This window comes from Orycteropus afer, unplaced genomic scaffold (genome assembly GCF_000298275.1).
Source record: "Orycteropus afer afer isolate SDZICR_OR568_19922 unplaced genomic scaffold, OryAfe1.0 scaffold00015, whole genome shotgun sequence".
Lineage (NCBI taxonomy): Eukaryota > Metazoa > Chordata > Mammalia > Tubulidentata > Orycteropodidae > Orycteropus > Orycteropus afer.
In genome coordinates, this window is record NW_006921602.1 from 6,889,025 (window position 1) to 6,910,220 (window position 21,196).

Consider the following 21,196-nt stretch of genomic DNA (forward strand, 5'->3'; position numbering starts at 1 on the left):
CCAGCCTTCTGGTTAGCAGTCAAATGCTTTAGCCATTATACTACCAGAGCTCCATAATTAGTGATAGGTATGAATTGATTGCTGTCATTCTATTGTGGTTTTTTTGTCATGTTGTTGGTGTTTCCTTGGTCCATATGCTTTTCTGTGGTGAGTTTGGTTTGTTGGCTAATGCTTTCACCCTTTTCTTCTTTAATGTTGGTTTTGTGCTTATTAAACCCATATGTTTTACTTCCTTCTGGATTTGTTTAGGGGAATTGTTACTTTTCTCTGTTGTTACCTTGGAGTATATTCTTGTCTCTACATTTTTAGAACAATGCATACTGTGAAGACATTATCCTGTTTTCCTCTCCATTTGAAAGTGTGTACTTAGAAGTTTTATTCCCTCTGATAGGTTAGTTGCTGTTGTTGTGTGCTAATTGACTTCCTTGGTTTTTAGAGTACAATGTTTTATGGTCTTATTTTGAGTTTCTATTTTGATTTAGCTTTAGTGTTGATGCCACATACCTGATTTTTTTTATCTCTGTTGTGGGTTCTCTATTGGAAGAACTTCCTTAAGCATTTCTTGTAGGTTTGGTCTGGTTTTAACAAAATCCCTTAATTTCTGCTTGTCTGAGAATGCCTTGATTTCACCCTCATATTTGATGGATAATTTGGCTGGATATAGGATTCTTGGTTGGAAGTTCTTTTCTTTCAGTGTTTTATATATGCTGTCCCATTGCCTTTTTGCCCACATGGTTTCTGCTGAGTAATCAGAGCTCAGCCTATTTGATTATTAAAAGTAATATTTCTTTTGTCTCAGGCAGCTCTCAAAATTTTTTCTTTGTCTTTGGTTTTGGAGAGTTTGATTATAATATGGCTCAGTATTTTTCTCTTGGGATCTGTCTTGTGTGGGGTTCTATGAGTTTCTTGGACAAATAGCTTTTTTTCTTTCATGATATAGGGAAACTTTTCTGTTGTCTTCCACAATTTTCTCAGTGGTTTTTTCACCTCTTCCTGTTCTGGAATTCCAATGAGTCTTATGTGAGTTTTTTTCATGTCATCCCATATAATTCTTAGGTTCTCTTCATTTCTCTTAAATCTTTGTTTTGATTTTTCTTCATACAGGCTGGTGTCCAGAGATTTGTCTTCTAGTTGAGATATACGTTCTTCAGCCAGTTCTAACCTACTCTTTTGTACTTCTGCTGTGTTGTGTAATTCTGTAATTTTGGTATTCATCTTCTGGATTTCTAACTGCTGTTTTTGTATGAGTTCTGATTGTGCATTAATCTTATTATTTTGTTCTTGAATTATTTTCCTGAGTTCTTCCAGGAAGTTGTCTGTGTTCTCCTTGTTTCTGTTTGGGGTTTCCTTAAGCTCTTGTATAGCTCTATAAACATATCTTCTAAATTCCTTCTCAGATAATTCTGTTGCCTCCTCTTCCTCCATGTATAATGAGACCTTTGTTTGTGGTTTTGCTTCTAGTGCCTTGTCCTGTTTTTTTGTTAGTTTGTTTGTTTGATTTGAGGTTGCCTGTTGTTTCCTAGACATTTTGAAGTTGTCTTTAACTGTTGGTTATGTATTGGTTTTATGGTTTAATATTTTGAAAAGGTGAAACTGGTATTTTGTTTTTGTTTTTGTTTTTTTTTAGTTATTAATTCAGGTATGCTGGGTTGCCCTGCAGTTTTCTTTGTGATGGTGGAAACACTGTGGAATGTGGACATGGGTTTCTGTTTGTCATAAAGAGGGTTTGGAGTTCGAACCGGGTGGTTTTATGTTGGCTGAGTGTGGTTTCTTCTATTAGATGAGTGACATTATTGGCAGAGGTGGGAGCAGAAGAAGGAAAGCTCACTATTGCTAGGAGCAGTTTCTAGGGCTTTGAGCGGGCTGCTACCAATGACGTCATACTGTTATTTACAGGCCCATAGCTCAAGTTCAGCAAAGACTCCAGTTGTTAGGGGGTCGCCACTTTCCGCCAGGCTCAAACACAAAAACCCCGCTCCCAAGGCCCCTCAACGCCAGAAAGCCAACCCAAGACAGCTTCCTGGCTCTTTGATTCCCCATGGGGGTTTCTCTCTCTGGCCCTGCCCACCTGCGGTGCCAGCCCAACCCGCCCAGACCACAATCCGCTAAGGAGTTCCTCAGTGAGTCCACCCACCCACGGTGCCAAAAATCCGCTTGATTTCAGCTGCACTGGAGTCGGGAGAGTGCCTGCTAGTAATCTGTGGCCCCAATATTACTGATAAAATCAAGCATAGACCTCTCAATGCCACTAAGCTGACTCAAGCCTATTCAGTGACCTACTGAGGGGGCAGCGGGCCTACCCTCCTGGAGCATCATTGGACTCTCTGCTCAGCTTTCAGCGGCACTGGACATGCCCATTTGCAACTAGCCGACCCAAGTTCCCGATAAAATCAGGTGCTGAAGGTAGATCCTTGGGGTGATCTCTGGTATGCTGGTGTGGTGTGTCTTCTGCCTTAACCCAGGGAGGTCTCGGATGGCCAGTGGCTACCCCAGGGAAATCTCCGATGGCCTTTCTCAGCTGCCTATCTGTGCTCCGCAGGATAGATCTTCTTATTTTTTTCCCCTGTACCTTTCTTCTAATTCTACTTCTCTGAGTTTGATGCATTCTGACTCAGTGAGCTATTTAGAGCCCAAAATCCCTAATTCAAACCACTGTACCTAGTTTTTCAAGCACTAAGATACTAGAAGGAAATAACATGGTGATTACTGATGAGACGAGACTCCATTTTGAATCCACTAGTCTCGTCTCATTGGTAATCACCACCCTATTTCCTTCTAGTATCTTAGTGCTTGAAAAACTAGGTACAGTGGTTTGAATTACTACACTGAGTTTGGGAGCTCTGGTAGCATAATGCCTAAGGCAATTGACTGCTAACCAGAAGGCTGGGGGTTCAAACCCACCAGCCACTCCTCGGAAGGAAGATTGGGCAATCTACTTCTGTAGTGATACAGCCTCAGAAACCCAAGGAGGGGTTGCTATGAGTTGGGTCTGACTCCATGGCACATAACAACACTGAGTTTTGAGCCATGTTTTAAAGAAGGAAGCATCTATGCAAAAACATGAGAAATTGCAGTGTCCTTGGAAGGAAGGTTAAGCAATCTACTTCTGTAATGATGCTGCCTTGGAAACCCAAGGAGGGGTCGCTATGTGTCAGATACAACTCGACATCAATGAGTTTTTTGAGTTTGAGTCTGTGGATAGGACATGAAATCCTGAGCCCATGTCCAGTAGGGTGCAGAGAAGAGCCAGTGTGCTGTGTGGACAAGGGATGGCCCGGGGCAAAGTTGGTGGCTGAAAGTTGCGGGTCCCATCCAGCTACCCACACCTGTCTCTCCCTACCTAGGTGCCCTTCTGGAATGGCTGCAATGAGGATGAGCACTGTGTCCCGGACCTCGTGCTGGACGCTCGGAGTGACCTGCCCACAGCCATGTGAGTCAGCTCTTCCCTGCCTCACAGTTGGCCAGAGCCTCTGAGGTTCTCAAACTCTGGATTGTGTCTCAGAGGCAGCTTGGGTCAAGCACTGAACTTGGAGCTTGAGTTCTAGTCTAGGCTCTGCCTCTAGCTCCTGTGTGATCTTGGCCAAATCCCTTCCCCTTTCTGAGCTTCAGTTACCTCCTCAGTAAAATGAAAACTGCTAGTCTAATATGGAGTTCTGGTACCGTAGTGCCTAAGACACTTGACTGCTAACCAGAAGGCTGGCAGTTCAAACCCACCAGTCACCCCTCAGAAGGAAGATTAGGCAACCTACTTCTGTAGAAATACCACCTCAGAAACCCAAGGAGGGGTCACTATGAATTGGGTCTGACTCACTGGCGAATAACAACAACAGTCCAACCTGAACTCCTCAAAGTTTGTTTAGAAAAGGAATCCTTTCTTTGGAGTCCACCTCACCAAACAGACAAAAGGTAGAGGTGGGGGATTTGAGGTGCTGTGTGATCGTCCTCCAAACCCCCAGACCAGGTGACCTCAAGGTCCATTGGCTGAACACCTGGACTTGATGCTAAGGAGACCAGCGGAGAACAAGCAGGCTGCCCCCCGCCCCACTGCTCTGGGAGAAACAAACTACCATCCAAGGCAAAACAATGAACAGTACTACAGTTTAAGTGTAATGCATTTGTAAATAATATGTGCTTGAGTTTTATCCAACTTTGAAAAGATTTGTGATAGATGACATACACCCTCACAGATGCAAGATAGAAATAGCATACTCAAACCTTATAGAATGATGAAGAAGCAAATATTCCAACCATCTAGGCTAATGACCAGGATTGTTATTTTGGCAGCCAAGGCCAAAAGGGAAACATGCCAAGTAAAGAGGTAATAGGTAAATAGGGAGCTCTGGGCTCAGGCGAGGATACATTCTCTTTAGTGGGAGTCCCTGGGTAATGCAAACAGTTAATGTGGTCAACTGCTAACCAAAAGGTTGGAGGTTCGAGTCCACCAAGAGGGACCTCAGAAGAAGAGCTTGGCAAACTAAATCAGCCACTGAAAACGCTATAGAGCACAGTTCTACTCTGACGCATAGAGTTACCTTGAGACAGTCAAATCAATGGCAGTGGGTTATTACTGGGGAGACCAGGAGACTTTGGAGCAGGAAATGGTCTTAAAGTATGAGTGCTTTCCAGCCCTCTCATCCGTCTCCTCTCCTCTCTCAGTGGTTATTTTCTTGGGTAGGGGCCAGCCAGGTGCCCCCAGACCTGTCTCTCTGCACCAACCTGGCCCACTCTGTCTCTGCACCCTTTCCTGCCTGACCCCTGGTGGCCTTTTTCCCACAGGGAGTACTGCCAGAGGGTCCTGCACAAGCCTGCAAAGGACTGTGCCACCTACACACTGTCCTTTGACACCACAGTCTTCATCATCGAGAGTACACGCCGCCGGGTGGCTGTGGAGGCCACTCTGGAGAACAGAGGCGAGAACGCCTACAGCACAGTCCTAAATATTTCCCAGTCAGCAAACCTGCAGTTTGCCAGCTTGATCCAGAAGGTGAGACCTCAGCGACCTGCCTGGGCTGCCAGAGGGGAAGGACGAGGGCCAGAGCAGTCACCTGCAGAGCTTAAACATGTCTGTGTCCAGACTTCATCCCCAGAGAGTCTAATTGATCTGGGCTGGTGTAGATCCGGGCATCAGTGTATTTTTGAAGCTCCCGGTGGTTTCACTGTGCAGCCAGGTCTAAGAAACACCAGTATAGGGAGTCTGAGTCCTTTGGGAAATGGGGAGGAATATCATTCAGCCAGTCACCTTGGGCCCAGGCAGGGCACGTGCACACACACACATGCATACACACACTGTATGTGTGCACATGGGTGGGTGTACACATCCTCTGTACTGTTCATCCTCCAGACTTTCTTAGAAGGATCCTTCTAACAAGAGTCAGAACCAGTTAGTCCTGCTTTAAAACATCCAACGATTTCCTGTTGCTTTCACAACAAATTCCAAAATCCTCACCAGGGCATTCAAGACTCTTTCCTGCTTCTCTAGCCAACCCCTGCCCCTTCTCTCTGCATCCCCACACAGGCTGTCCCTCTAGCCCCACTGGTCATTACTCTTTCACACCGGGGGGGGGGCGCCCACACACATGGTCCCCTGCCTGGGACATCCTCCTGCTCCTACTCAGCAACACCATGTATTGCATGCTTACCATGGGCCAGGCACTGTGTGTGCATTTAACCCTTACAACCACCTCGTGAGTAGTAGTGGTTGTACGCTCATTTTACAGAGAAGGAAACTAAGTCACAGACGGGTCAAGTAGCCGACCCAGGACCACATGGCTAGTAAGTGGAGGAGTGGAATTTCTGCCCAGAAGCCAGCAACTGAGCCAGCAATTCACCACAGAGCATGTCCTCATGTCCTGCTTTCTGGAGTCTCTTCCTCAATGCCCCCAAAGGCCCCACAGGCCCCTCCAGCCCCATAGCCTTCTAGTACAGCCCTGCTCAAGTTCTGAGGAAATTGCCACTCTCTGAGTGTTGCCCCCTTTGAAACCTGATCTCGCCAAGGGCAAGCGGTCTATCTTAACTGTGTCTGTCCCCAGGGCTGGGCACATAGAAGGTGCTCAAGACATGTTTGCTTAGGAAACCTAGGAAAGAGTTGTCATTTGTGGGTGCCAGGGATCCAGAGTCCCCTCGGACATGGTCTCTGTCCTTGCATTTCTCAGAGTCTCAGTGTGGAGTCCAGGGTACAGATGGGATCAACGCCAGGGCCCTACTGGCCTCAGCACCACCTCAGAACTGGCTACCTAGAACATTACACACATAGGTACACACCCAGTGCCTGCCTTGCTGGCCTGGGGTGGAAGCAGAGGGCCCCCCCCCCCAGCTGCACACACACAAGAGCATTCCTGAAGCAGGGACTGAAAGCTAAGGGGATGAGGTCACCCCCAGGAAGGTGAGAGGGCTGCCTGCTGTGTTCTTCCTCCCCCGACAGTGGGCTCTGGTGTCCTTGGCAGACCTCCAGGAGCCCCTGACTCAGGGTCCTGATACCACACACCTCCACTGCCAAAGTGAAAGTAGAGAACTCACCTCATGGCCTTGCTAAGTCCTCCCTTACCCAGGGATTTTGTGTCTGTTGGGTTTGAGTACTTAGAGGGAATCATTCTTCATACCAGCATCCCCTGCTTGCCCGGCCCAGACTTTACAAGGCCAGTCCTATATGCCACTTCACAACCTTCAGGGAAGAAACCATGGCATTTTATTTCTGTCGTACAGAAGGGCTTTTGGAACTGAGCAGAGGCAAGAGAAGTGGGAAACATGTTCTATAAACAAACAGTTGTGTCCACACACACAGTGGATAGTGGTAGGGCTGCCACCTTCAGAGGGTGCCTCCCCTCACCCAGCCCAGGCCAGCCAGACACAACTTCTATCCCTTTCCCCACCTGGCCAAGGGGAGCTTTATGGAGAGGAACTCTTCTTAGCTAAATGCAGCTTTGTTAGCCTGATCACACACACACACACACACACACACACACAGAGAGAGAGAGACATGCACACACACATGCAAATACACATAAACCTACACATACATACAAGGAAGCACACATGCTCTGTATACATGCACCTATATGCAGACCCTCCCTGAAGAGTCTACACAGGTAGGTGCTTAGGTCCACACCTGCATATCCCCAAAGGTAGATGACAGTGTCCAGGTGTGCAAGGACCACAGAAGGTACAATCATCACCATCATAATAGCTCAAAATCACATTTGGATTACAGTCTTCTGGGCATTGTGCTTGGTATCACATTTATAGACATCATATCACTTAATCCTCACAACAATTAAATGAGGTAGGGAGGTATTAGCCCCATTTAATGGATGGAAAAACAGACCTGAGCAAAGGAGTGTGTGGTCAGCCAGCAGTGTGAAGCTAGAGTGGCACGTGACAGTCTCTTCTTTCTGTCCTGTGCTGAGGTCACCTGTGCTAGCCCAGCAGGGCCCTGCTCAGGCAGCCTGCTAGTGTTTCCCCTTTAGACTCAGCCACCCTTTTCTCAGTGGCCAACAGCCAGCAAGTGACCTACTATTCAGGGACAAGGAGGGCTTGGAGGTGGTGGAGCCACTAAGAAAAAGAGGAGGAACCTTACTGCTCACCTCACCTTCCCCACCAGCCTGATGGCAGCTGCAGAGCTCTGGGGGCACTCCCCAGTCTGTGGAGCCGACCCAAGCCCTGCCCTGAAGGTGGGAGGCTGGGGAGAAGAGACAGCACCCCATCTGGCAGGACATGCTCCAGAATCACACCTGAGAGGCCCACTGCTAGTGAGTGGTCTCAATGCCTGAGAGTCCCTGAGCCACCGGCAGGCGCTGTCAGGAGGACAGAGCTGCCCCTCTCAGTGCTGAGTTGCTGAGTAAAGGCTCTAGGCCCCAGCTGCCACGTCAGGCCGCAGCCAGTAAATGAACTGAGATGGGGCTGCAACCACAGGCTTGGGGGAGTGGGGAGTCGCATGGCCCACATCCAGCTGCTGCTCCCCCCCCCCCACCTCTGCCCCAGATTGGGACATCCTCAAAGCCTTCCTTCCCAAATAGGCTGACATCTGGAGAACAGGCTGACCTGCAACTGTGGGGAGGCGGGAGCCCACCTGAGTCACCCTTTGCCCTTGTGCAGTAAACAGGGATGACGGGATCCTAGAGCCACTGAGACCTTGCACTGAGGTCAAGAAAGAAGAGGGCCTCTGCAGAGCAGAGACAGCACTGAGACGGCGAGGGTTGGCCACTGCTCTCAGAAAAATTGCTCCCTGTTCACAGTTTTTCTGGATTACAAAGTCATGTGAGACGTCAAAAACCTCATTTTATGGCCCAAAGAGATCCTTTCCAATCCTTCTGATGGAAAGATGTGTGGTCAAGCAGAGGTCCCAAAGAGTGAGGGAAACAGCAGAGCCAGAGGCTGTGGAGTTGCCTCCTTCTTTGCCGTCAGGTGGAGAAAGCACAGGCCTTGGAGTCAGTCCTGGCAGGCTGAGCTTAGACAGTGACTTCCTGTCTGTGAGCCTCAATGTCCCCACCTGTAAACAGATCGTCAGTCCTGTGTTTGGGGTGATATACAGAGGGGATAACAAAGTGTATATGTGGGTGCCTGCTGGTGCGCTCCACAACCCGGCAGCCGCTGAGTGTGCCCTTATCTCTGCGCTGTGCCCCCATCCTTTTCACATCTCAATGGAGCCTCCCCCAGCCCCTAGAGACTCTATCTCCAAGAAACCAAGATGCCTGTGCTCCAACCCACAGCTGGGGGCGGGCCAGAGGGCATGGGGAGGGTGGCAGTGGGGTGCACTCTAGAAGAGGGGAGAGGGACGGTTGGGGTAAAGGTCCCAAGCCCCACCTAACTGCTGTCCGGGATGCTTTCCATCCACCCCCAGGATGACTCTGATGGCAGCATCGAGTGCGTGAACGAGGAGCGGAGATTGCACAAGAAAGTCTGCAACGTCAGCTACCCCTTCTTCCGGGCCAAGGCCAAGGTTGAGGCTGGGGCAGTATGAAGGCAATATAGGAACAGGGTGCATACTGAAAGGGACAGGGAAGCAAGAGAAATAGGAATGAACAAGGGAGGAATGAGGAGGGATGGACAGGCCTGGGGATGTCTTTAAAGTATAATAGCTTTTTGTCCCATTAAGTATCATTGAAAAGATCTAATTAGCCAGCCACCCCCAGGGCTGACAGCCCACCCCTGTAAGGTACCCAAGCCCCTTTCACCTCAGTGGGAATCCCTGCCACTTTTACCTCACCATTCTTGGCCAACCCCACTGTCCTTTATCCTAACAAGTTTTTCAAATTTCCAGCATCTTTGTCATTGTGCAAAGAGCTCTGGTGATGCACTGACAACGTCATTTGACTGCTAACCAGAAGGCTGGTGCATCAGAACATCCAGCCACTCCATGGAAGGAATACTGTGTGATCTACTTCCGTAAAGATTTACCACCTCGGAACCCAACAGGGGTCACTATGAATCAGAATCGACTCAATGGCAGTGGGTTTGGTTTTTTGTCTTCATGCTGTGTATAGTGAGGGTTGAGGAGAGAAAACTAACATTTCTTGAGCCCCTACCATGTGCACAAAAGCATGTGTGAAGAGAATGTAGGGTGTGAGAAACAAACCCAAACCAAATCTTTACGGAAGTAGATTGCCCAGTCTTCCTTCTGCAGAGTGACGGATGGGTTTGAACTGCCAACCTTCTAGTTAGCAGTCAAATGCCTTAGGCACTGCACCACCAGAGCTCCTTAGGGTGTGGGAAGGGGAGAGGGAATTAGCCAGGAAAGGGAGGCAGGCTCTAGATGGTGGGGGTGTGTTTAGCCATCGCCCATGGGCAGTGGGCAGCCACTGAAGGTTTGGAGCAGAAAAAGATCTGACTGAGTCTAAGCTGCTGGTAGAAGTGGGAATGGCAGGAGCTGGGGCAGGAACCAGGCTAGATAAGAGCAGTGTGTTCCCAGGAGCAGGGTCAACAAGCCTGGTTGTTGTCGTTGTTATGTGCCATGAAGTCGGACCCGACTCACAGCGACCCCTCCTTGGGTTTCTGAGGCAGTAATGCCTAAGGCACTTGACTGCTAACCAGAAGGCTGGTGGTTCAAACCCACCAGTCACTCCTCAGAAGGAAGGTTGGGCAATCTACTTCCGTAGTGATACTGCCTCGGAAACCCAAGGAGGGGTCGCTATGAGTCGGGTCCAACTCGACGGCATATAACAACAACATCACTATAGAAGTGGATTGCCCCATCTTCCTTTCAAGGAGTGGCTGGTGGGTTTGAACCGCCAGCCTTCTGGTTAGCAGTCAAGTGCCTTATGTACTACGCTACCAAGCCTGGTGACAGGAGGAAATGGGGGAGGGGAGACTAGAACTCCTTGTAAAAAACCCCTTCCAGTGGGACTAAGTCAAAGTTACAGTTCTTGGAGTGAGATACAGTAAACTCAGGAAATCTGAAGTGAAGATGTAGGGATGGGCGAAGAACAGCCACCTCCTAAGATCTCCTCGGGAAACTCAGCTTGAGGGTCAGGCTTGGGGAGAACAAACCAGGTCTGTCCAAAGTCCCAGTAATGCCCCTGGGGTGGGCCAGGGAGGCGGCAAGGAGGGTCAGATATTGCTGGGCCACAGTCTGGGGACCTGGGCCCCACTCCTGGGTAAAAGGCAAGGGGAGCGTCAGAGCCTGGGTCACTGGTGTGGCAGGAGGGCTGCTGGACAAGAAGGTAGGTGCCTTTTAAACCTACAGGGTGCCTGGGGCAAACTTCACCCTTCTCTGGGCCTCCCCTCTCCCCACCCTCAACACACAGACATAAAGAAGGGGTGAGTGAAGTAGTCTTACCACTGGCTTCTAGCCCCCACATCCTGTGGTGCATGGTGATGGCCATTTCCCCTTCCTGCCATCTTGCCCCCTCCCCAAAAGTCCTGCAGCAAGTGTCTAACGCTAGACCTACTGCCTTCTAGCTCCCTTTAGTTAAAAATAATAAAGAAAAGAGGAGGTAGGGGGCTGGCCCCTCAGCTGAGGAATCCCAGCACAGAAGCTGTTGTCTTTGGCTCTGTCTCCCTTAGGAGCCCTCCAAGCCTCACTCACTTCACTCCAGCACCTGGTCCTCCCATCCCCCCCCCCACCAGTTCACAGCCAGCAGGGCCCACCCAGGCTGGCAGGTGGTGGGCTGTCTGCCAAGGGCCGGTCCCGGCAATGCCCAGACACGCAGCTCCCAGCCACCCTGCTCAGGTGACTCTTTCCTTGCAGGTGTCATTCCGCCTAGATTTTGAGTTCAGCAAATCCGTCTTCCTGCACCACCTGGAGATCCAGCTCGCCATGGGCAGGTCAGGGCACACCCCCGCTCCTTCTCCCTTCAGCTCAGGGCTCCCGGGCCCTGCTCTCTCCATCCTGCCACCAGAAACTGGCCCTGTCTGCACGGAATCCAGTGCCCAGTACCTTGCTGCCCCAGCCTGGGTCAGTCCACCTGCTGCCTGCCATGCACCGCTATTCTTACTCTTTGGCAGTTTGGATATAAATCATAATGACAACCCCTACCTTTATATAATCCAGTTGTCATTCAGTCAACTCCAGCTCTTGGCAACCCCGTGTGTCAGAGACCCCGTGTGTGTCAGAGTGAAACTGTTCTCCCAAGGGTTTTCAGTGGCTGATGTTTCAGAATTAGAGCACCAGGCCTTTCTTCTAAGTTTCCTCTGGATGGACTTGAACCTCCAACCTTTCTGGTAGCAGCTAGATGCATTACTCTTTGTACAACCCAAGGATTCTTTACCTTTATGTAACAGTTGTTTAAAAAGCAAAAAGAGAAAAAAAAAAAAAAAAAACATTCAATTATATCTCAGTCAGTCTTCACAGCAGCCCCTTAAGTTAGCCAAAGCAAAGGTCATTCCACAACCCCACCAAGTTGCAGATAAGAAAAGTGAAGTTCAGAGAGGTTGAGTGAATTTCCTAATGACACACAGCATGTAAATAGAACTAAAACAAACTCACTGCCATCAAGTTGTTTCTGATTCATAGCAACCCCCATTGGGTTTCCAAGGCTTTAAATCTTTACGGAAGTAAATCACCTCGTCGTCTTTCTGTGGAGCGGCTGGTGGGTTTGAACTGCTGACCTTCCGGTTAATAGTCAAGTGCCTTATCCACTATGCCACCAGAGCTGAATATTCTTAGTTCTCCTACTCCTTGTCCAGTACTCTTTCCTGTTCATCTCTTTCCCCTTGGAAGTTTTTTCCTTTTTAAGAAACTTTTCTTTATTCAATGTGTGACTGTCTGCCTCCCTCCCAGGCCTTCCCAAGGCAGCTGCTATAGGTTGACACCATGAATCACCCTGTGTCAGTAGTAAACACACGTTTCTTTTTCACTGAACTACCTCGATGTGGGCGGCGGTAGGAGGGGGGATTCTGTCTACTCTGGAAGATCATAAACAGCCAAATCCTCCTGGGAATTTCTCCACACTGAGAAATAAATATTCCAGGCAAACTGAACACCGGCATTCTAACACACAAACACACATACTATCACACACTCACACATATACTCACCCACATACATATGCTCACACTCACATTCACATGCATACACACACGCCTACATGCACACCCTCTCCCACACCCTCACACATATACTCACACACATATATACTTCCTCACACATACATACACGCACACACACACATTCCCACAGACACACACATACTCATATATCCAGCCAGAGGTCTAGAAACACTGGTGGTCAACACACCAGCACGTGCTCACTTCTCCACTATAATTAACAAATTGTGCATTTTGATGGAATTCTTCCTTGACGTGAGTCAAAGTTGTGCAGATGCAGTGATATTTCAAGGCCTCCCTCCTGCTCTTCCATGCACTTAGATAGTCCCGTTCTCACAAAGCATGAATGCGCTTGCGTGGGAGTGTCTTTGGCACAGCCGTGTGCACACTGTGGGTGTTTGTGATTTTGGTAGGAAGGGCATTGTGAGGGTGTCTGTGTGTGTTGTTGTTATTTGTTGTTATGTGCCATCAAGTCGGCCCCGACTCATAGCAACCCCTCCTTGGGTTTCTGAGGCAGTATCACTACAGAAGTAGGATTGTATTGGGTATCCCTTTTCTAACTAAACACCTATCCTGGGGTAAGGCTCAAAATGATTAAGATTTAGTGCATATAATGAGCAGAAATCATACATTTTTATGTCTAAAATTATTGACCTGGTGGTTCATGGAGCTCAGATGGAAAGGGAAGCGCATGTGACAACCCCCCACCCCCAGATGTCCCTGAATTTTACTCTCAGCTTTTCCACAGCAGCAAAGCCACTTCAGCCAACCCCAGGAGAGCTGCACTAGAGCTGGCTGAGGAGCGGCTTTCCCTCCCAGTTCAAGCATTAATAAATTCCCTTGCCTTGAATTCCAAGCTGTCTTTCCCTCACATGGATGGGTCTGCAGGCTTTCCCCTCAGGTGTTACCTCCCTGTGGCAAACAGCACAGGGTTTGCCATCTGACAGAGGAGGAGGCTCAGAGAAGGGGTCACACAAACAGCTGGTGGCTGAGCTGGCAGGGTCCTCCAAGCTTTAGTCCAAAGTATCTCCCTGACCCCACACATAAAGGTGCTGCACCTAAAAAAGCGACAGGAACAGCTGACCTCATCCATTCCCCTGTCTGACAGGACTCCCTAAGAGGACGCCTCAGGTCCCCTCCCTGTCTTCCAATGCTTATCTGCCCTGATAAGCCAGGTTGTTCTTCCTTCAGTCTGACTTAGACCCATCCTGCTGCAGTGAGACAGCCAGGATGTGCAGCTGAGCTGGGCATGTGAATGTGAGTGTGAGTGCATGTGCGTGTATGTATGTGTGAGTGTATGTATGTGTGACTGTGAGTGAGTGTATATATGAGTGTATGTGTGTGTGAATGTGTGAGGGCTGTGAATATGTGGGAGTGTGTGGGTGTGTACGTATGTGTGTGAGTGAGTGCATATGTGTGTGATAGGCTGGCCCCACCCTGCCACCCACAGCCTGTCTCTCTTACAGTGACAGTGATGAGCAGGAGAGCACCAAGGAAGACAACACGGCCCTCCTGCGTTTCCATCTCAAATACGAGGCCGATGTCCTCTTCACCAGGTGGGCCTGGCTCTTGGAGGCCCAGAGGTGGGAGGCATAGGAGTAGGGAAGCCTAAGATGAGAGCACTCTCTCATGGGTATTACTGGGTCAGAGGTCTCATGGTCCCCGACCCAGGCACTGAGGCACCATGAAGATGGGAGCAAATGTGTCCCCAGAGGGTCAGGAAGCTGCAGTGTGCTCATCCCATGGTGGAGACGGGGTGTCAAAATGAAAGTGGAGGAAGCAGGAAACCCAGACCTAGCTCCTTGGGAGTTCTCAGAAGTGGCAAGGTGGAGGGCAGTGGTAGGAGAAATCTTCCCCTGGCGTAGGCAATAAGTGGGTGAGTCGTCTGTAGAGAATTTAAAAATCATAATAAAACCTACTAAAAGTCCATTTGCTTTTATTATCACTTTGCACCAGCAAATCTAGACAATATCAGTGGCAAAATACTCCTCCCCACAGGGCAGACCACTCTCCCACTTTCCCCCAACCCCTTACTATGCCACTGGCCCCCAGTCTGATGGGGGAAACAGCCCCTAGCCTCTGAGAGCTCCCAGGTGGATGGGGAACTCAGCGAAGATGCAGAAAGCAAGCCCAGGCCCTTCCACAACTACTACTCCTAGAGGCTGGAACCTTCCAAGGTACACACCAGGCAAGTTCAGGCTCAAAAAGAGGCCCAGCCTCTAGGCACAGAGGTAGGACAAACTCAAATCTCACTGCCGTTGAGTCGGATCTGACTCACAGCGACCCCTCCTTGGATTTCTGAGATAGCATCTCTACAAAAGTAGATTGCCCAACCTTTCTGAGGAGTGGCTGGTGGGTTTGAACCGCCAGCCTTCTGGTTAGCAGTCAAATGCCTTAGGCACCAAGGATAGCATATAACAGCTCTACTCCTCAAGCCCCTCCCACACAGGAAAGACATTGCTAATTGATCTCGGCATATATTCCTGCTGAACCCAGACCAGACCACAGAGTCTTTCCCAAAACTCAGGCAGCCACCCAATGGACACGAGATGAAGCTTATTTTTCTTGGTTGCAGGGGAAGCAGGCATATACTCACACTCACTTTTGTTCATTCACTCACCCATACGTTAACCGAGCTCATGGCAGCCCTGTCCTCTGTCCCTGCAGGAACAGTAGTCTGAGCCACTACGAAGTCAAGTCCAATAGCTCACTGGAAAGCTATGATGGCATCGGGCCTCCCTTCAACTGCGCCTTCAAGGTAAGGCTGGTGGGGAGGCAGGCAGAGGAGAGGGACAGGAGCTAAGGACCCCCACTTTGGGGGAAAGGAACCTGGAATCATCACTAGTGCCTGTGTCCATCCTTAACCCAGCCACCCACTCACTGTGTGACTTTAGGCAAGTCACTTCCCCTCTCTGGGCTTCTCAGTTCTCATCTGAAAAAGAAGGTGATTGGACTTAATAAGTGTATCTGTGAAGATTAAGTTTGGCTACACACAATTTTTGAAACATTAAAAAAAAAAAATAGTGGCTCAGGCTCACCAGGGGGTTGTTCTCTCCCATAAGGGAAATCCAGAATTGACAGCTTCACAAAGTCATCCAGAACGAGGTCTCCCGTCTTTCTGATCCACATCCTTAGCATGCAATTGTCAGCCTCAAAGTCACCTCACAGACCAAGGTGGCTGCTGCTCCAGCCATCACATCCCCACCAGGTAGCAGGAAGAAAGGATGGGAGAAAGCATGCCACCTCCTTATTAAGAAACCTCCTTGGCAGTTTTTCATAACTCATCCAGTTACCTCTCACTGGCCAGAACGTTGGGATTTAGCTATAAAGGAGGCTGAGAAATGGGGCTTTTCTACTTGGTTCTTTCACTGAGGAAGGAGGGAGGGTGAAGATTCACAGGCAATTTCAGTCTCTGACATTGCGGGCCCCAAATTCTCCCCATCCCTGAAGATGTATCAACATCTACAGCTGTGTGAGGGCTGGGTGCAGGCTGACATCAGAAAAATTATACTTCAGACACACAGATCTGGATAACTTGTCTAAGAGAAGTTTCATAACCTGCTCAAGGTCATGGAGCTCACAAGTGGCGGCAGTCCTAGCAACATACTCCCCGTCTTTATGATTCCAAAGCCCTGCTTACAACCACTGCTGCTTTGGCACAGAATACCTCATGGCTTGAATGTATATTATTACACACTGACTATTTATATCCTTCATTAATTAACGGTTATCTCATAATAAATGAATTCCCACCACCATCTTCGTTCCTAGCCTCTGGCCAGGTGTCCACCAGCACCAGGCAACAAAAGGCCCCACTGCCAAGAGGATTGAAAATGGAAGTGGCCCCTTGCTTTCCAGCATCATGACCCCAGTAGCCCACCTCCTCTCAGTGCTTTTTCCCACTTCCCCCCCTTGTCGCCCCTTGGATGGGCCCTCTTTTCCCTACAGGGTGCACACAGGCCTGGCTGGGGGGATCACTGTGTGACCCCAATGGGCCTCGTTCTCCACTACCCCCGACTGCCGCTGGGATACTGACACCTCCCATCTCTGGCCACAGATCCAAAACTTGGGCTTGTTCCCCGTCCATGGGGTGATGATGAAGATCACTGTTCCCATCGCCACCAGGGGCGGAAACCGTCTGCTGATGCTGAGAGACTTCCTCACCGACCAGGTACCAATGCCTTCTGGAGCCAGCTTAGGGGAGGGGACTGGAAGGAGAACAACATACCTTCTAGGTATGCCCCCGAGTGTCCCGGAACCAGGGCTGACTGTGTCTTCTCTGGAAAGAGGAGAAGCTGAGCTGGCAAGAGCTGGTTGTGAGGCTGGATGTGTGTGTCCTTGGTGCAGGTGAACACGTCCTGCAACATCTGGGGGAACAGCACTGATTATCGGCACACTCCAGCAGAGGAGGACTTGAGTCACACCCCACAGCTGGTGAGTGTCCCTCTCATGGAGAGCCGTAGGGGCAGGGAAAGAGAAGGGCTCCAGATTTGTGTCCTCATGGTCACATCTGCCTCCAAATACAAATTTCTGAGCATGCTTTCACTAGTCCTTATCTAGACATAAAGCATGGCTGTTTTAGTTTTCTTTTCCCATGTAAGTGTATCACACAAAGGATTTTTTTACTGCAGCGCACTTTATCGAAGATTTGGACTTGAGTGTGGGTTGGGGTGGGTAGCAAGACAGCAACAACACAAACGACTCCAACCTAATACACTCTAATTATTTCTCTGAAGATTTGTTGGGATTTTCTATTAAGATGGTATCATCTGTGAATAATAGCAGTTTTAGTTTTTCCTTTCAATTCTTAGAACACTTTTTTTTTTTGTCTTAGTGCCCTGGTATGTTCCCCAGGACAGTGGTAAATAGAAGTGGTGGCAGTTTCGTCTTGATCCTGATTTTAAAGGAATTGCTGTTAATTTTTTATTATTAAATATGATACTTGCTGTAGCGTTTAATAAATACCCTTTCATCAGACTCGGCAATTTACCTGGGAGTTTGTATCATGACTGGAAGCTGGAGCTCCTAAAATACCCTTTCTATATCTGTTGCAATGATCATATAATTTTTTCCCCCTTTGATTTGTTTGTGTGGTGATGACATTTATAGATTTCCTAATGGTGAACCAATCTTCTGTTGCTGGAATACACCCAGCCTGACCATTATGCTCAACTTCAGATGGAGGATCCGACATACCCACTCTTAGCCTGACCTGCAGCCATCCCCTAGTCCCCTGTCCTCTCTCCCTTCCCCTCCCTCCCAGGAGCAAACTCCCAGTTGGTCAAGTAGTGCAACATAGCCATCTCTGTGGTGGCCCAGGCTCCTGCTCACATTCTCAGGTCCTTGCTGGGCTGCCTGCCTCCCTCTGCTCCCCCAGAGTCCAGCTGCTCATACCCAGACCCATCTCTTCTTTCAGAATCACAGCAACTCTGATGTTGTCTCCATCAACTGCAACGTGAGGCTGGCTCCTAACCAGGAAATCAGTTTCCGCCTGCTGGGGAACCTGTGGTTGAGGTCCCTAAAAGCAGTAAGTGGGGTATCTGGGCTTGGTTGGAAGGAGTGGGTGCTGCGGCAGCCTCCACTCGGGGCTCCTGGGGAGAAGGCAGGGAGATCAACTTCGGGACCAGCTTCTGACAAGGCCTCTGCTCTCACAGCTCAAGTACAAGTCTATGAAAATCATGGTCCACGCGGCCCTGCAGCGGCAGTTCCACAGTCCCTTCATCTTCCGCGAGGAGGACCCCAGCCGCCAAGTAAGCTCTGGCATCCTGGGCTCAGGCCCTAAGGCGCCAGCCTGGGGGAGGGGTACCCCTCCCCTAGAGTTTTCCAACACCCTCTGCCCATCTCTGTTCTGGGAGAGAGAGGCAGACCTCAGCCAATAGTACATCATCTGAGGAGAAAGACAAAGCAAGACAGGCCTTCAGGGCAAAACTGAGGAGGGTCCAGAAGCAGGCATTTGCCCAGTGTGTTGGGAGTGGGCGGGAGGGGACCACCAGGCTCTGTGCTCCCAGCACCACAACTGACCTGAGGGGATGACACAGAATCAGAGGAGGAAGAGGAGGAGAGGGAACCTGTGTTTTTGCAAATTTACACTACAGGAAACTGAACCAACAATCCAGGCCTGTCTGCCCCAGTAGGGGCCTAGGTGGTGGTGTGTGTGGGGAGGGGGGATAGGCAGTGTCCTTGGACAGGCTGCTGGCTGTGGAAGAAGCATCCCAGCCTTCTCCTCCCCATCCCTTCACTTCACATCTAATGAAATGCAAGTGATGGTGCTTTAGACATCTGGCAGGAACTGAATTTAAAGACCGCAGAATGTAAAACATCTCAGTATTGGGACTTCTTTGTGATTCACAGATCAGACTAGTCCAGTGAGAGTCCTGGAAGGGGTGAGGCTCTGTGAGTGCTCTCCTGAGAAAATGAGAACCCTAGTGACCCTAGAGGAGCTCCGGTAGCATAGTGGCTAAGATACTTGACTGCTAACCAGAAGGCTGGCGGTTCAAACCCATCAGCCACTCCTCGGAAAGAAGATGGGGCAATCTACTTCTGTAGTGATACTGCCTTGGAAACCCAAGGAGGGGTCGCAATGAGTCGGGTCCAATTCCACGGCACATAACAACAACAACAACAGTGACCCTAGGGAGTTCTGGTGGCCTAGTGCCTAAGGCATTTGACTGCTAACCAGAAGGCTAAGGTTCAAGCCCACCAGCCACTCCTCAGAAGGAAGACTGGGCTGCAATCTACTTCCATAGTGATACTGCCTCGGAAACCCAAGGAGGGCTCACTATGAGTCGGAACCAACTCTATGGCAGTAAGTTTTTTTTTTTGTTTTGTTTTGTTTTGTTTTAGCAACCCTATAGAACAGAGTGGGAGCTCTGGTAGCATAGTGGCTAAGGCACTTGACTGCTAACCAGAAGGCTGGCGGTTCAAACCCACCAGCCACTCCTCAGAAGGAAGGTTGGGCAATCCTACTTCCGTAGTGATACTGCCTCGGAAACCCAAGGAGGGGTCGCTATGAGTCGGGGCCAACTCAACGGCACATAACAACAACAACAACAACATAGAACAGAGTAGAACCGTCCCATAGGTTTTCCAAAGCTGTAATTGCTACAGAAGTTACAGAAGTCAACTGGCTCATCCACAGAGCTGCTGGTGGGTTCAAACTGCCTATCTTTCACTTAGCAGCTGAGTGCTTTAACCACTGTACCACCAGAGATCCTTAAAGAGAACCCAAAAAACCAAACTCACTGCCATTGAGTAGATTTCAACTCATAGTTACCTTCATTGGGCTTCTGAGACTGTAAATCTTTACGGAAGTAGATTAACCCATCTTCCTTGCACAGAGTGGCTGAGGGGTTTGAACTGGTGACCTTCTGGTTAGCAGCCAAATGCTTTATTCACTGTGCCACCAGAGCGCCTTACCAGTCAAATGCCTCAGGCACTGCACCACCAGAGCTCCTTAAAAAAAACAAAAAATTGCCGTTGAGTCAATTGCAACTCATAGTAATGCCTCCTTGGGTTTCTGAGGTGGTATCCCTATGGAAGTAGATTGCCCAATCTTCCGAGGAGTAGCTGGTGGGTTTGAACCTCCAGCCTTCTGGTTAGCAGTCAAATGCCTTAGGCACTATGCCACCAGAACTCTCAGAGCTCCTTTAGGAAGGTGCTAAAAAAACTCAAACTCAAAACTCACTGCTGTGGAGTGGATTCGACTCATAGCATCCCTTCCTTGGGTTTCCGAGGTGGTGTCTCTACAGAAGTAGATTGCCCAATCTTCCTTCTGAGGAGTGGCTGGTAGACCAGCCTTCTGGTTAGCAGTCAAATGCCTAAGCACTATGCCACTAGAGCTCCCTCTGAAAATAGATCAGGCACCTGGGTGGGACACTGCTGCCCTCTATTGGCCATGCCCAGAAATGCCAGCTGGCCTCACGGTGAGTGCTTCTGTAATGGGGAGTCAACTGCCTGTCGTGGGGCCACTCCCAGAACCCCATAGATGCTGGAGAGCGAAGCAAGAGCAGTCTGGGAGCCAGACTTTAATAAAACACTCAAATGTCAATCACAAGCCTCAGGCGGAGCAAAAACCCCAAAGCCGCACACAGAAACCACCCACGAGCACTTTTCATTCATTCATTCGTTCCTCCAGCATTTGTTGGGTGTCCCCCCCCCCATGACTCTGGTCCCACAGGGAATACAAAGATGACTTGGGCAGAAAGGGACAATGACAACAAAGTATGGGTACAATCTAGGGATGAGCATAGGCACCTTAGGGGTCAGAGCAAGGCAAGTCTAGGAAAGCTTTCAGGAGACAGTACATTAGAACTGAATCTTGAAAGATATATTGGCATTTGCAGGATGCCAGGAGAAAGGAGGGGTTACAGGAACCCCACTTCCACAGACTAACCCTCTCCCCCCGACACTGGTGTGAGTTTTTTAGGTGAATTCTTCTCCTTCCACCTCACCCACTCCCCCAAATCCCTCTTGTACTCTCTGGATGCCTCATTTCTCTTTTAGGAATCCAGCTACCCCAAAAATTAAGCCCTTGTCATGTGGTGGGGAGGGAGGGACAAGAAAGCAGAGCATAGTCCCAGGCTTCAGGGATGGGGAGAGAATGTATAAGGGACTAGCCACTTTTTGAGCCCTTACTGTGTGTCAGGCACTTCACATCTCACCACTCACTCCTCCCAAGAATTCTGTGAGGCAAGTCCTATCATTCCCATTTCTCAGA

General features: G+C 49.4%; 1 protein-coding gene across 1 annotated transcript in view; it reads left to right on the top strand.

Annotated features, from left to right (window-relative positions):
- The window catches only part of ITGA11 (integrin subunit alpha 11), a 153,222-nt gene that overhangs the window by 128,944 nt on the left and 3,082 nt on the right, over positions 1 to 21,196 (top strand). Inside the window, exons 19-28 of the mRNA XM_042783262.1 lie at positions 3,345 to 3,430; positions 4,777 to 4,984; positions 8,837 to 8,935; positions 11,183 to 11,259; positions 13,947 to 14,036; positions 15,148 to 15,238; positions 16,538 to 16,651; positions 16,828 to 16,914; positions 17,897 to 18,007; positions 18,135 to 18,230. Of these exons, the coding sequence (XP_042639196.1) occupies positions 3,345 to 3,430; positions 4,777 to 4,984; positions 8,837 to 8,935; positions 11,183 to 11,259; positions 13,947 to 14,036; positions 15,148 to 15,238; positions 16,538 to 16,651; positions 16,828 to 16,914; positions 17,897 to 18,007; positions 18,135 to 18,230 (1,059 nt within the window). The remainder of the gene's footprint in view (positions 1 to 3,344; positions 3,431 to 4,776; positions 4,985 to 8,836; positions 8,936 to 11,182; positions 11,260 to 13,946; positions 14,037 to 15,147; positions 15,239 to 16,537; positions 16,652 to 16,827; positions 16,915 to 17,896; positions 18,008 to 18,134; positions 18,231 to 21,196) is intronic.